This window comes from Pogoniulus pusillus, chromosome 3 (assembly GCF_015220805.1).
Source record: "Pogoniulus pusillus isolate bPogPus1 chromosome 3, bPogPus1.pri, whole genome shotgun sequence".
NCBI classification, from domain to species: domain Eukaryota; kingdom Metazoa; phylum Chordata; class Aves; order Piciformes; family Lybiidae; genus Pogoniulus; species Pogoniulus pusillus.
In genome coordinates, this window is record NC_087266.1 from 47444640 (window position 1) to 47456946 (window position 12307).

General features: G+C 47.8%; 1 protein-coding gene and 1 long non-coding RNA gene across 7 annotated transcripts in view; both read right to left on the reverse strand.

The window, feature by feature from the left end:
- LOC135192211 (uncharacterized) overlaps positions 1–6544 on the reverse strand; it is a 97375-nt gene extending 90831 nt beyond the window's left edge. For both annotated transcript variants that reach the window (XR_010308931.1, XR_010308930.1), the window contains exon 1: positions 6473–6544. This is a non-coding gene — a long non-coding RNA (uncharacterized LOC135192211). The remainder of the gene's footprint in view (positions 1–6472) is intronic.
- Positions 6545–7845: 1301 nt separating this feature from the next.
- TSC22D1 (TSC22 domain family member 1) overlaps positions 7846–12307 on the reverse strand; it is a 92070-nt gene continuing 87608 nt past the window's right edge. Inside the window, exons 1-3 of one of the 5 annotated variants that reach the window (XM_064175021.1) lie at positions 11658–11811; positions 10575–10626; positions 7846–9309 (exon numbers count right to left, since the gene is read on the reverse strand). In XM_064175021.1, the coding sequence (XP_064031091.1) occupies positions 9052–9309; positions 10575–10577 (261 nt within the window). In that variant the 5' untranslated portion in view covers positions 10578–10626; positions 11658–11811 and the 3' untranslated portion in view covers positions 7846–9051. Of the gene's footprint in view, positions 9310–10574; positions 10627–10736; positions 10862–11053; positions 11411–11657; positions 11812–12307 lie in introns of those variants that run through there. The other 4 variants (XM_064175002.1, XM_064175028.1, XM_064175012.1 and 1 more) reach the window with 4 other exon arrangements.

Here is a 12307-nt window from a genome sequence, read left to right on the forward strand (position 1 = left end):
GCCAACCCTCCTGCCACAGCAGGATAACCTATACCAGATCACCAGAAATGTATCCTGGCAGATTTTGAGTGTCTCCAGAGAGGAAGCCTCCACGACCCCCCTGGGCAGCCTGTTCCAGGGTTCTGTCACCCTCACAGTAAATAATTTCTCCCCATGTTTACATGAAACTTCCTATGCCTCAGCTTCCACCCAGCACTCCATGTCCTATCACTGGCATCACCGAGCAGAGCCTGGCTCCATTCTCCAGGCACTCACCCTTTACATATTGATGAACATTGATGAGGTCACCTCTCAGGCTCCTCTCCTCCAAGCTAAAGACCCCAGCTTCCTCAGTCTCTCCTCACAAGAGAGATGTTCCATTCCCTTGATAGTGTTTGTGGCTCTGCACTGGACTCAAACAATTCTATGTTCCTCTTGAACTGGGTGGGGGCAGAACTGGATACAGTACTCCAAATGCAGCCTCACCAGGGCAGAGTAGAGGGACAGGACAACCTCTCTTGACCTACTGGCCACAGCCCTTTTAATACACTCCAGAATGGCATTGGCCCTCCTGGCCACAAGAGCACACTGCTGCCTCATGGTCATTTTTATAAGTTGTTTGTGCCTCTCTGGCACCAAAGATACCTTCAGAAGGACTCCTCTATTATCCTGCTGCCCCTCTTTGACGTGCCCTACCACCCATTAAGTAAATAGCCATGAACATCTTATTAGCTGATGAAGAAAGTCTTTCCTGGATTTAAAGCTGATGGAGACCAAGAGATGGGCTACAGGACTCTTTCCTGCACCACCTACAGGTACTTATGCCTCTATCCTCACCTCCCCCTGACAGAACTGAAGTGCCTTCATCACCGTTGCTGGGATGGATGCCTCATGCATGGTAGATGGAGAACACGGATGGCTGCAAGGTGTTAAATCCTACACTCATGGGATGCAGACAGGTCACCTGTACACCTCAGTCATGTCAGGGCTATGTTCAGCTGCATTGTTCTGTTCTCTGTTTGCCTTTTTTTCCCCATCCCAGGCAAGCCTCTGTATTAACCAGAGATTGTTGCTTCCTGAAGGCAGGAAAGCTTGCTGTAAGCCACATCCACCCCTTGTGTTCACCTTCTCTTTGGGTGTCAGCTGCATCTTTTCTACAAAGAAGCCTACAGAATCCTCCCCCTTGACTGCTTTCAGCTGTGATTTTGTGAGCCTTTATAACTGTTTCTTAGCAAGACTACTAAAGTGCTCAGTCCCATCTTTCTGGAACGTTCTTAAACAAGGTTGTTGTAGGTGTCAGGGACCAGCCTGATACCTCTTGAAGGCCACTGCTACTTTTAAGGTCATGGAAACATTTCCAGAGGAGATGTTCCTCCTAGAGGCTCTGCAATTTGATTTGCCCAGAAGCTTCCTAGACCTCACCTTGGTCATCTCATAGGATCACTGTAAACAAGAACAGCGGCTTTGGAGCAGCCAGCACCAGGGAATATGCACTCACAGCACTGGAGTTCAAAGTCAGTCAGTGACAAGTAAATAAATCTGACTTGCTTTAGTACAGATGCTCCTTTCAATTCGTTGTGCTTTCATGCTCACAAAGAAGATGAAGTAACTTACCCTCCTGAGCACCATTGGAGATTTTTCATGCTGCATCTCGAGGCAGAAGGACACTACTCTGCAGCAACCACTTCTGATAAAGTAATAGTGCAGATTCTGGAGCCTCTCAGTGATGTCAGGTTTCTAGCTTCATTCCTGCTTTGCAAAGAAGGAATAAACTACTACTAGGCTCCTATAAGGAATGGCCCCTTGCATCTATAAGCAGTACCAGTGAGGCAGGAGGCAGAAGTGCTGGAGTAGAGCCTTGCCAGCTGCAGCCCTAGTGAGCCCACAGCGTGGAGGGCAGGCTGTTCTGGCAGCAGCCAGTTTCACAGAGATCCTGAGTTTAAGCACATATGTAATTGAATTGCAGATGTCTTTTCTGATGGCTATCTGGTAGCAAAGCTTTGATTAAAGCAGCAGCAGAGAGGCAGAACAGGCTGGTTCCCAGTGACAAAACTAATAGAAGGAAGAATGACCATTTAGTACAGCCTCCATAGGGAGCACAATGCAGGCAGACACTTTCAACATGAGTTTTGAGGGGTCCTGAGAGGTCAGCACAGACACCCAGCTTCCAGCTCCAAGAGATGCTGAATGCATGTTGGACTGGAAAGCAGCTAATCTAATCCACAATCTAATCCACAAATACTTTCATCTCCTCCCCTTCCCATAGTCCCTGATGAAAACCAGATCTGCTTTCCTTTTTGAAGGCCATAGGAGTTTGATAGTCTTGACTTTGTTCTTGGAAGGCTGAAAAGTTTTGTTTGCTGCCCTTTCATCATTTCCAAGATTGAGGTGGATTTGCCCTGAGCTTGCACTTGCTGGATCTCTACCTCTCACTGGTTTACAGTGCCCTTGGAGCTCTGAAGAGAGTGTTACAGCAGAGCTCTCAGTCCACCCAAAAAAGGTCTGCAGATTGGAATGTTATGACCTTTTCTGCAGCCACTTTCCCAGGATGACTTGAACTGCATCCAGAACGTGTTACCACATATGTATCACTGAAGAACCACCCCCACCCAGCACAGCCCAAGAACCAAAGCTGAGCTTCAAGATTATCTAAGAACATGCCTTAGCTCAGGAATGTGGTTTTCAAGAACTGTTTTTCCTTCCCTCAGCTGGTCATCATACCACACCATACCCAAATTCCTGTTCCACTACATTTTGGGGGGCCTCTTGGCCACGTCCTGCCTAAACCCTGTTGCTTCTCAGCTCAGCACAGCTCTCCTGGGAGGACCTCAACGAATAACCACCAGCTGGGAGGACAGAGTTTCAGTTTTGCACATTTTCCCTTTTGAACTGCTGCTGTTTCCGAGGTATTTACAATGTCAGGAAGTCAGTTTATTCAGGGTTTGGCTTTTAACTTACTTGTTGAGCTTGGCTTTGCTCCTGCTGGAAACTGGACCCTGATGCAAGAGGGCAGTTGCCAGTGTCTGCTGGAAACTCCTTGCCATGGGATTTTCAAGTAGGCTGCTTGCTGGCTTAGCTCAGCACATAGGCAGTCAGCAAAGCCTGCTTACTCACTGCAGGAAAAGGATTGTGCCAGTGGCAGGTGGTTTTCAGAGGATCTTCAAACCTGCATTTCAAATATCTAAGCTCATTCCAGGCTTCCCAGGAGCTCACTCCAGCAACGATTTTCTGTTTAGTTTTCCTACATCTGAAGTTGCACTGAGCTGTGGTGGTTGGAATTGGGCTAATTTCCACTTCAGACTTGGACTTGCAACTTGTTTAAGGTTTACCCCAGCAGAAAACTGTCCATTAAGTTAAAATGCAGAATTCTAAAAGAGGGTGGAAAAAAAAAAAAAACAAACAAGAAATAATGCAACATTTCTGAGATGTGAATTGTTACTGAAGTATCCAAGACACCCAACAAGAGGGTTTGAAAATGGCACATATTAAGCTAAACAAGTACACCTTCAGTCAGCATGATCCAGTGCTGCTATTGCACTCCAGGAGGGGAAAAAAAAAATCATTACAATTCTTTGTATCAAGATAAATATATTCACTGTAGGTACAGAAATCAAGGGTAGTGATTTTCAAATAGCCCTGCTGGGTTCTTTCTCCACTTGAAAGATGGGAAGCTGCCTCCCAGGCATTGATTTCTTCCATAAGAATCAGGGAGAGGCATCACTAAGGCACAGCATTTACTCCACTGCTGCTGGGAGGCTTTGTCTGGCTGTTGTCTGAACAGTTTCCAGGCATGTAATGGAAGGATATTTCTCTTCCCCAAATATTTACAGAGCCCTCAGAATTTGCTCAATCTGGATGCCCTTTAGAATTATTTGCCAGACGATTGGTTACCAAAAAAAAAAGCTACAGGAGTTTAAAAAGAAAGGTTTGGTCTCTGTGATAATTTGCTTTAGATTAGTTTAGCAAATTGCTGTTAGAAATAAAGGAAGTGTGCAGCTAATTGCCAACGAGAAGTTAAATGACAAACAGCTTGAGTATAGCCTAAAGAGTTACTGAATCTGAGACATGCAGTCAGTCAATAAAAAGCCTGACATAAAAAAGACAGATCACATTTAATTTGTTTCTCACTGTGCATGAAAACCAAAGGACTTCCTAGCTTGTTCAAGGACATAAATTGGGGTACAAAGACACTATTTTTTGACTATTGATAGCATTTGATGTAAAGTGTTCTGGAAAATTATCTGTTCTAGAACAAAAGCAAAAATCAAAGCAATTCATTCCAGAAGTATTATAATGCAACCAACCAAAATGCCTACTCTTTGTCTGGGCCTCAAGTGTCATCTTAGTCAACTTGAATCAGCTTCACAGAGAGGCTGCAGTTTTGCCAGAGCTGTTGCCAAAATAACCTCAGCAACAAAACATTCCTCTGCCTAACTTTAGCAACTAATGAATAGCTCAAAAAACTGTCTCCATAGCTTTAAAACTATTCAGTCCCTAAGACTAAATCATCACATTTACCAACACAGAAGACAGTGTATTAATATTTACAGATGTATTCTCTCACCAAAAACCTTCAGACTTCTAGGTGTTGCATCAAAGGGCAGTTTAAAGAAATCAAAATCTTCAATTTAGAAAATGCTCAAGCTGTTCTTCAAAAGAAAAACAAAACCAAACATCAAATACACCACCCAAAACCAAAAACACACACAAACTCCATAACAAACATCCCCCCCCCCAAACCCAGAAACAACAAAACCTCAGAAGCCAATTTCTTTCTGAAACAGAAAAGAAGTTGGAAATTTTGGCCAGTGAGATGGATGAAAAAAGTCTGCCTGCTTGCTAAGATTGACTTTCTTATATACTCAATGTTATGGCCTGGATGTGCTAAAAAGACATTCAGAATACAAAGGCAACTGGAGATGATCAAACCATTTAAAAAGCACCAAAATTAGCATTGCTTTTGTCAGATTCGAGTCATTCGAGTGTTGTACTGCCACAAAGGCTATCATCAATTCCTAATTTGAGCTTAATCCACAAGGAATAAAACAAATCTTGCATTTCTCTCTGGCATTTCCTCATTGAGAACACTCTTAAATTCTACATACTGAAATCTTGAGAACACAAACTAGGAGATAATGTTCACACCCCCAGGAGGGACACACTCGTACACACACTTTAATATACTAATCCCAGTGATGCTCATACAGTGCTTACACTGCCTCAACCCCTGCATGAGGAGCACCCAAAAAGCAAGAACTTGGCTACAAACCACATAAAAATTTGTCCTTCCTTTCAACCCCTGGGCCTGCTTCCTCTGCTGCACCTGACCCTGCTTCCTCTGCTGCACCTGACTACTCTCAGCAACATAAAGCACTGCAAGAACAGTAGCTCTTGATTTTTCACTGTATGGTGTAAGCAGTCATGTAAAACCCAATTAGAGCACTCTGTGATTAACCCTTACATTTCAAGTCAAATTAATTCCTTGTATTCCAATCTCAGCACACTGCTTTCAAGGTCAAAGTACTGTCTTGCTACTCAAAGTACTGACCATTTTACCTCATTAACTGTGAGTAGCATCCAAGATTTGCATGCTCAACACCAGCAAACACAATCCAATGTAAAGCTACAAATTCTTTCACTCCCTTGATTTCAGGTTACCAATTAGCACATCCATTCACCTAGAAATGCAGAGACTTAAATTCACTTAATAATAATTAACATCACTTAAAGAAAAAAAAATACTGCTCTTCAATTGGAAGAGGTACAAATTCCTTCACTCCTCTGATTTCAGGTTATCAGTTAGCACATCCACTCACCTAGAAATGCACAGACTTAAATTCACTTATTATTTAACCATCATCATTTAAGAGAAAAATCCTGTTCTTCAATTTGAATATGCACAAATTATTTCACTCCCCTGATTTCAGGTTATCAATTAGCACATCCACTCTACCTAGAAATGCACAGACTTAAATTCACTTCATAATAACCATCACCACTGAAGAAAAAAATCCTGTTCTTCAATTTGAAGAGGTGCAAATTCTTTCACTCCTCTGATTTCAGGTTATCAATTAGCACATCCACTCTACCTAGAAATGCAGATTTAAATTCACTTAATAACAACTATCATCACTTAAGAGAAAAATACTGTTCAATTTGAAGAGGTACAAATTCTTTCACTCCCCTGATTTCAAGTTACCAATTAGCACATCCACTCACCTAGAAATGCAGAGACTTAAATTCACTTAATAATAACTAACATCACTTAAGGAAAAAAAAATACTGTTCTTCAATTTGAAGAGGTACAAATTCCTTCACTCCTCTGATTTCAGGTTATCAATTAGCACATCCACTCACCTAGAAATGCACAGACTTAAATTCAATTATTATCTAACCATCATCACTTAAGAGAAAAATCCTGTTCTTCAATTTGAAGAGGTGCAAATTCTTTCACTCCTCTGATTTCAGGTTATCAGTTAGCACATCCACTCACCTAGAAATGCACAGATTTCAATTCACTTATTATTTAACCATCACCACTGAAGAAAAAACTACTGCTCTTCAATTTGAATGTGTACAAATTATTTCACTCCCCTGATTTCAGGTTATCAATTAGCACATCCACTCTACCTAGAAATGCAGACTTAAATTCACTTCATAATAACTATCACCACTGAAGAAAAAAATACTGCTCTTCAATTTGAAGAGGTACAAATTCCTTCACTCCTCTGATTTCAGGTTATCAATTAGCACATCCACTCTACCAAGAAATGCAGATTTAAATTCACTTAATAACAACTATCATCACTTAAGAGAAAAATCCTGTTCTTCAATTTGAAGAGGTGCAAATTCTTTCACTCCTCTGATTTCAGGTTATCAGTTAGCACATCCACTCACCTAGAAATGCACAGATTTCAATTCACTTATTGTTTAACCATCATCACTGAAGAAAAAAATACTGTTCTTCAACTTGAAGAGGAAGCTTGATCTTCACACAGAAGTGGGACTCATTCTCAATTTCAGAAAGCAGAGTTAACACAATCCCAACTCACAAAATAAGCACAAAACGATCAAGGTAAGAGCCGTGGTGGTGAAATGTGAGAAATTCTTGGACGTGGGAGTTTCATCCCGGTTTCATCGCAGGAAGTTCTTGAGATGGCAGTGCTACAGCTGGCCTGCCAGGGAAGCTGTAATGCCTGCTGCCTTTGCCACCACAAATTAAAGTGATCGGAGCTGCCTGCCACCACATCCCAGGCAAAGAGCAGCTGGCTGCTACGTAGCAACTGTTGCACGAGGTTTATACATTCGTGGCTGATCACACGCCAGATGCCTGCACTCCTGCTTGACTACTACTCTAGAAGGCATCTGACAGTCCTGACTGTACAGGACTGGACCAAAACAAGGCGTCAGGCTTAGTTAGGACTCCTACTTTTCCCTCCTGCTGTAATGCCTGCTGCCTTTGCCACCACAAATTAAAGTGATCGGAGCTGCCTGCCACCACATCCCAGGCAAAGAGCAGCTGGCTGCTACGTAGCAACTGTTGCACGAGGTTTATACATTCGTGGCTGATCACACGCCAGATGCCTGCACTCCTGCTTGACTACTACTCTAGAAGGCATCTGACAGTCCTGACTGTACAGGACTGGACCAAAACAAGGCGTCAGGCTTAGTTAGGACTCCTACTTTTCCCTCCTGCCTTTGACGACTTCATGCACCCTGCAGTTTTAAGACACTGTGGCATTTTTAGCTCAAAGCTCTGAAGCCAACAGGCAGGATCCTATGCTTCCTGACCTCACTGCTCCTGCAAAACTGTACTGCAAGACGCTGAGAGGGACTGCAGTCAAGATCAGCACAATATACAAACGATGATTTATCAACGTCATATGCTTTATTGAAAGTTGACAAGTGCAACAGTTAAATACATGGACGTGTTACAACTGTTTAGAGAACATGCACAAAAAACATATGCATACTACTATACAGATCAGATGCAAAAAGTCCATACCGGGAAATCCAAGTTTTTATAGTCGGGGTTTTAACTCTTTGCTAGCAGGGTTTGGTAATTTTTGGAGTGTTTGTTTTTCCTGTCTTGGACCAAACTACAACGAACAAAGATTTACTTCAAGATAATCAGCAGCCCAGGGAACTTCATGAAGTTACACGAACAGCATAAAGCTGCCAAATCCTGTAAGAGTTGCGTAGGTGCATTCTTATTTATGTAGCCTTAAAAAAGAAAAACAAAACCAAACAAACCACAACAAACTCTCCAAACTTCTTCAGATCAGCCAATGAGACAACTAAACTTCAATCTGTACAACCTAAATAGTTACAGTTTCCTATTTTACAAAGTAATTACACTAAATACACAAATATACAGTAGGCAAATAACCTTCATTGTAATTATCCTATGACCCAACTGTACTGTCATCTACCTGCGTTCTATATAATACAGCTTTATGCACCTGTTCATTGCCTCAGAAAACGGTGCAAATGCTTGCACTTAAGGTTTCAGGTGACAATTAAGTGTTAAACGCTGAATTTTACCTTTCTCTCTCTCTTCCTCTCAGATCCTATGCACCAGTCCTCACTTTGGAATCCCAGTGCACTATGGGGGGGATTGAGCCATCGATTTTTACTCCAGTCTTATTTCTTCATATTTCCAAGCTTGAAAAGCACTTGTGTCAGTTATATCACTGGATGAGTAAGAGCTTAAAAAAAAAACAAACCAAAAGGATTCAGGCATGCAGCTTCGCTTCTCAGCCATTTGCAGAAGCTGCTCAAGTCCCCAGTGTACTTGTGCTAATTCTTTGGAAGAAGTTTTGTTTTGTTCAATCAGCCTAGCAACAAAGACTCCTTCAAGCCAAAAGGGGAAGGGAAGGAAGAGAGAGACAGATGAGTGCATAATACAGGGCAGAGAGAAGCCTCTCCTGATGTGTGCAGGGCATAGAGTCCTCAGCCTGGGTTGCAGTGTGCACTGAAATGGATGCAGAGTGGCTGTGGTGGACTTCCCCTAGTCCTTCTTGCTCTGGGCAGTCCAGAGGCCAGCGTTCACGATGGCAACAACATCTTGAACTACGCTGAAGGCCCTGACCCCTGTGATGCCGGCTGAGCAGGCTGTTGTGTTGTCCCTTGTGACTGGGAAGAGGAAGGCGGGGAACCAGTCTGCAGCTGTGCTTGAAACTGGGCAAGCTGCTCCGGGCTGGCAAGTGTTTTTAGCAGAGTGTTTTCTTGCTCCAGCTGTGAGTTCTTCTCTATCAGCTCTTTGATTTGCTCTTTGAGAACCTCCACTTCCTCCCTTACTGCATACATCAAGTGACTCTTTACCAGATCCTGAAACGCAGAAGAGAGCATGTGCATTAGGAAAGCAGCCCAGTGTCAGGCCCGAGCCCCCACCCAGCTCGGCTGGAGATGCAGCAGATCCTCTCTGCAGAGAGACTGTGCTGAACCCATCTCATCTCTGATGCAGAGGAGCATCCCAGTGAGAGCCATGTCCGCAGCACGGCCAGCAGCTCTTCGGCGGAGGGACCCGAGACAGCGGCCGAGCCAGAGCAGAACCCCGGCGCTCGGCCACCCGACGGGAGCGCGGAGGAAGCGGTGTGGGGGTGGGGACCTGTCAGAGCCTGCCGGCGGCCGCCCCGCCGCACACGTGCGGAGCCAGGCGGACAGCGGGCCCCGCCCCCGGCGCCTGGCCCCGCCCCCGGCGCCTGGCCCCGCCCCCGGCGCCTGGCCCCGCCCCCGGCGCCGCCTCCCCCCCCGCGCCGGCTGCAGCCAGTTCTCGGCGCAGGCTGCCGCAGTTCCCTCCCTCCCGCCAGCCCTGCGCGACCGTCGTGACGCCAGAGCGCGCCCAGCCCAATGAGCGGCCGAGTTATTTATAGCCGGGAGTTAAAGGCTCGCAGTTTGCCTAGCAACAGCCGGCAGAGGCTCCCGTGAGAACGACTTCAGGCACCGCTCCAGTAACAAAGGGCGGCCGGGCCCCAGGCGCAGAGCCGCGGTACCGTGCCGGGGCCAGGGCGGGGGCCGGACTGCCTGCCCCAGAGAGGGAGCCACCGGCTCCGGACACTGCAACGCCCGTACCGGCCGCCGGGATAAGGGCACCGCGGCGGAGTAATGCTCTGCTCGGCTGCAGCCCACAGGGGAAGCGTCCGTTGGGCAGGGGTGGCCCTGAGCGAGATGCGCTGAAAGGGCAGTTATAAAACTAAGAGCATCCCGAACGAGTCCCGCTTTGGAAAGCGGGGTAAAAATCTCCCGAACAAACGGCGCTTGCTGCCCAGCAGCGCCTCTCCCCCGCCGTACGGGGCCGTGATCAAATCGTTACGGGAGGCAGGAGCCAAAAGCGATGCCGTCATTCCCTCTACGGCATCGATAAGACAAACGTGCGCATTCCTCTCCGCAGGAAGCTACTGATCAATAAAACACCAAAACGGAGGGGAAAAAAAATAAAGCCCCTGAAAAAAGATCAAACTCTCGCCTCCCTCCCCAACCCCGCTCGCTACGAACGTACGTCCGCGCAGGGGTTAACCATCGACCGCCGCATCCCCATATTGTTTACTGCTTTAAACATGAACAAGGTTTTCTGCCCCAATCACAGTACGTACCATCGCTTGCTCGATTTTGTTGTCGATAGCTACCACGCTTGCACCAGAAGAGCTGCAAGAGATAAAAGAAAGAGGAAAAAAATACATTAGCTGCAGATGAATTATTTAACAGACAAGAGACGCGGGCATTGGTAGCCAGTTGGCCGAGAAAGTCATCCTCACGCTGCCCAGCCGCCGCCGCCGCCGCCTAACCGGGATGCTCCAATGCAGCAGAGCAACCTATGAAGCCACCCCGAATCCCCCGCCTGCAGCCGGATCAGATATCCCGACATTTTGCTCCAGAACAGACCACAAAGATGGAGCTTAACTGCAGGATGCGGCACAAGCGCTCGGCGCTGGGGCGGGCAGCCCCTCCGGTGAGGCGATGCGGGTGCCCGGAGTTGCCGCTGCGGCTCTCCCGGACAAAGGAGCCAGCTCTGCGTTCACCTGCCCGGTTACCGCTGCGCCGGCACAACCCCTCGGACACAACACTTATTTACCTACTGTCGAGCCTCAGGGAAGAGTTGTCGGTACCCAGCAAAGACGATAAGAAAGAAATTGAGAAGTGTCTTAGTTGATAAACTCCTAGATCCATTGCCACTGGTCTACAACATTGGGCATTCATGCAATCGCGGCCAGAGACGCTCCCCACAGAAATCCGTCTCACTTCTCTCTCTCCGGCCGTGTGCGTAAGCACCGGGCGGCGGGGCAGCTCCGCCGAGCGGCGGGGCGGTGGCGACGAGGCCGAACGGCAGAACCCTCCGGGGCGCGGGGCTGCGCTCGGCCAGCTCCGAGGTCAGAGCTCCGCCGCGCCGCACAAAACCTGGCCATCCCGGCCCCCCCCATAATTTATGCGCCGCCGCCGCCGCCTATTGGCTGTGCCACCGCTCGGGCCCGCCTCCTACTTCGCCGCATCTCATTAGGCGCGCTTCAACCCCCCCCCACCACCACCACATACCCCTACTCGCGCAGCCCCCCAGGCAAGCAGCGCCCTGCCCGCAGCCCACGCCCGTGACGGAGACGGGACTGTGCCCGGGATGGGACTGTGCTCGCCACCTCCGACCCCTGAAGTCCCGACGCGCGGGTTGCCGGAGCGCGGCTTACCGTGCCGATGTCCGCCCGCACGAATGGAGGGGGAATTAAACACAGCGGTAATAACTGAAGGATCTGGGGAGCGGCGGGGAACCCCGGCACAGCCCGCCGGGCTGCCAGCCGCCGCCGGCGGGAGCGCGGCCACGCCGCCGAGGGGCTGCCCGTCGCCGCGCCGACACTGCCACCTATCGGCGCACGGCAGCGCCGCCCGCGCCGAGCCTCGCGGGTTGCCGCTAGCGACCGGCGGCTGCCCCCGGCTCGGCACATTTTACCCCCGCAGAATGAAAGCCGAACCTCACCACGCTGCCCGCTCCGCCTGTGAACGGCAGTACAAACGGGATACACGCACACCGGGGCACGCCGCAGGTCAAGCTGCCAGAGCGGCCACGATGCCTTACGTGGGCCTCGTTAGCCCCCAAAACCATTCCCGTTTCAGATCACTCCTAGAAAGCACACATGGGCACAGATCTGCCGATCTCCATCCATCAACCCATCTGACACTATTCCGCAGCAGCAGGGAAAAGGCCTGCTGGGAGATCATACCATACAGCACTTAGTCTTTAAAAAGTTGCAGCATATGCATCCATAATCCACACCAAAACAATCTTCTCCCACCTGACTGTGGTCTATTTCTTAACAAATGTTACTCTCCTCTCGTGGAA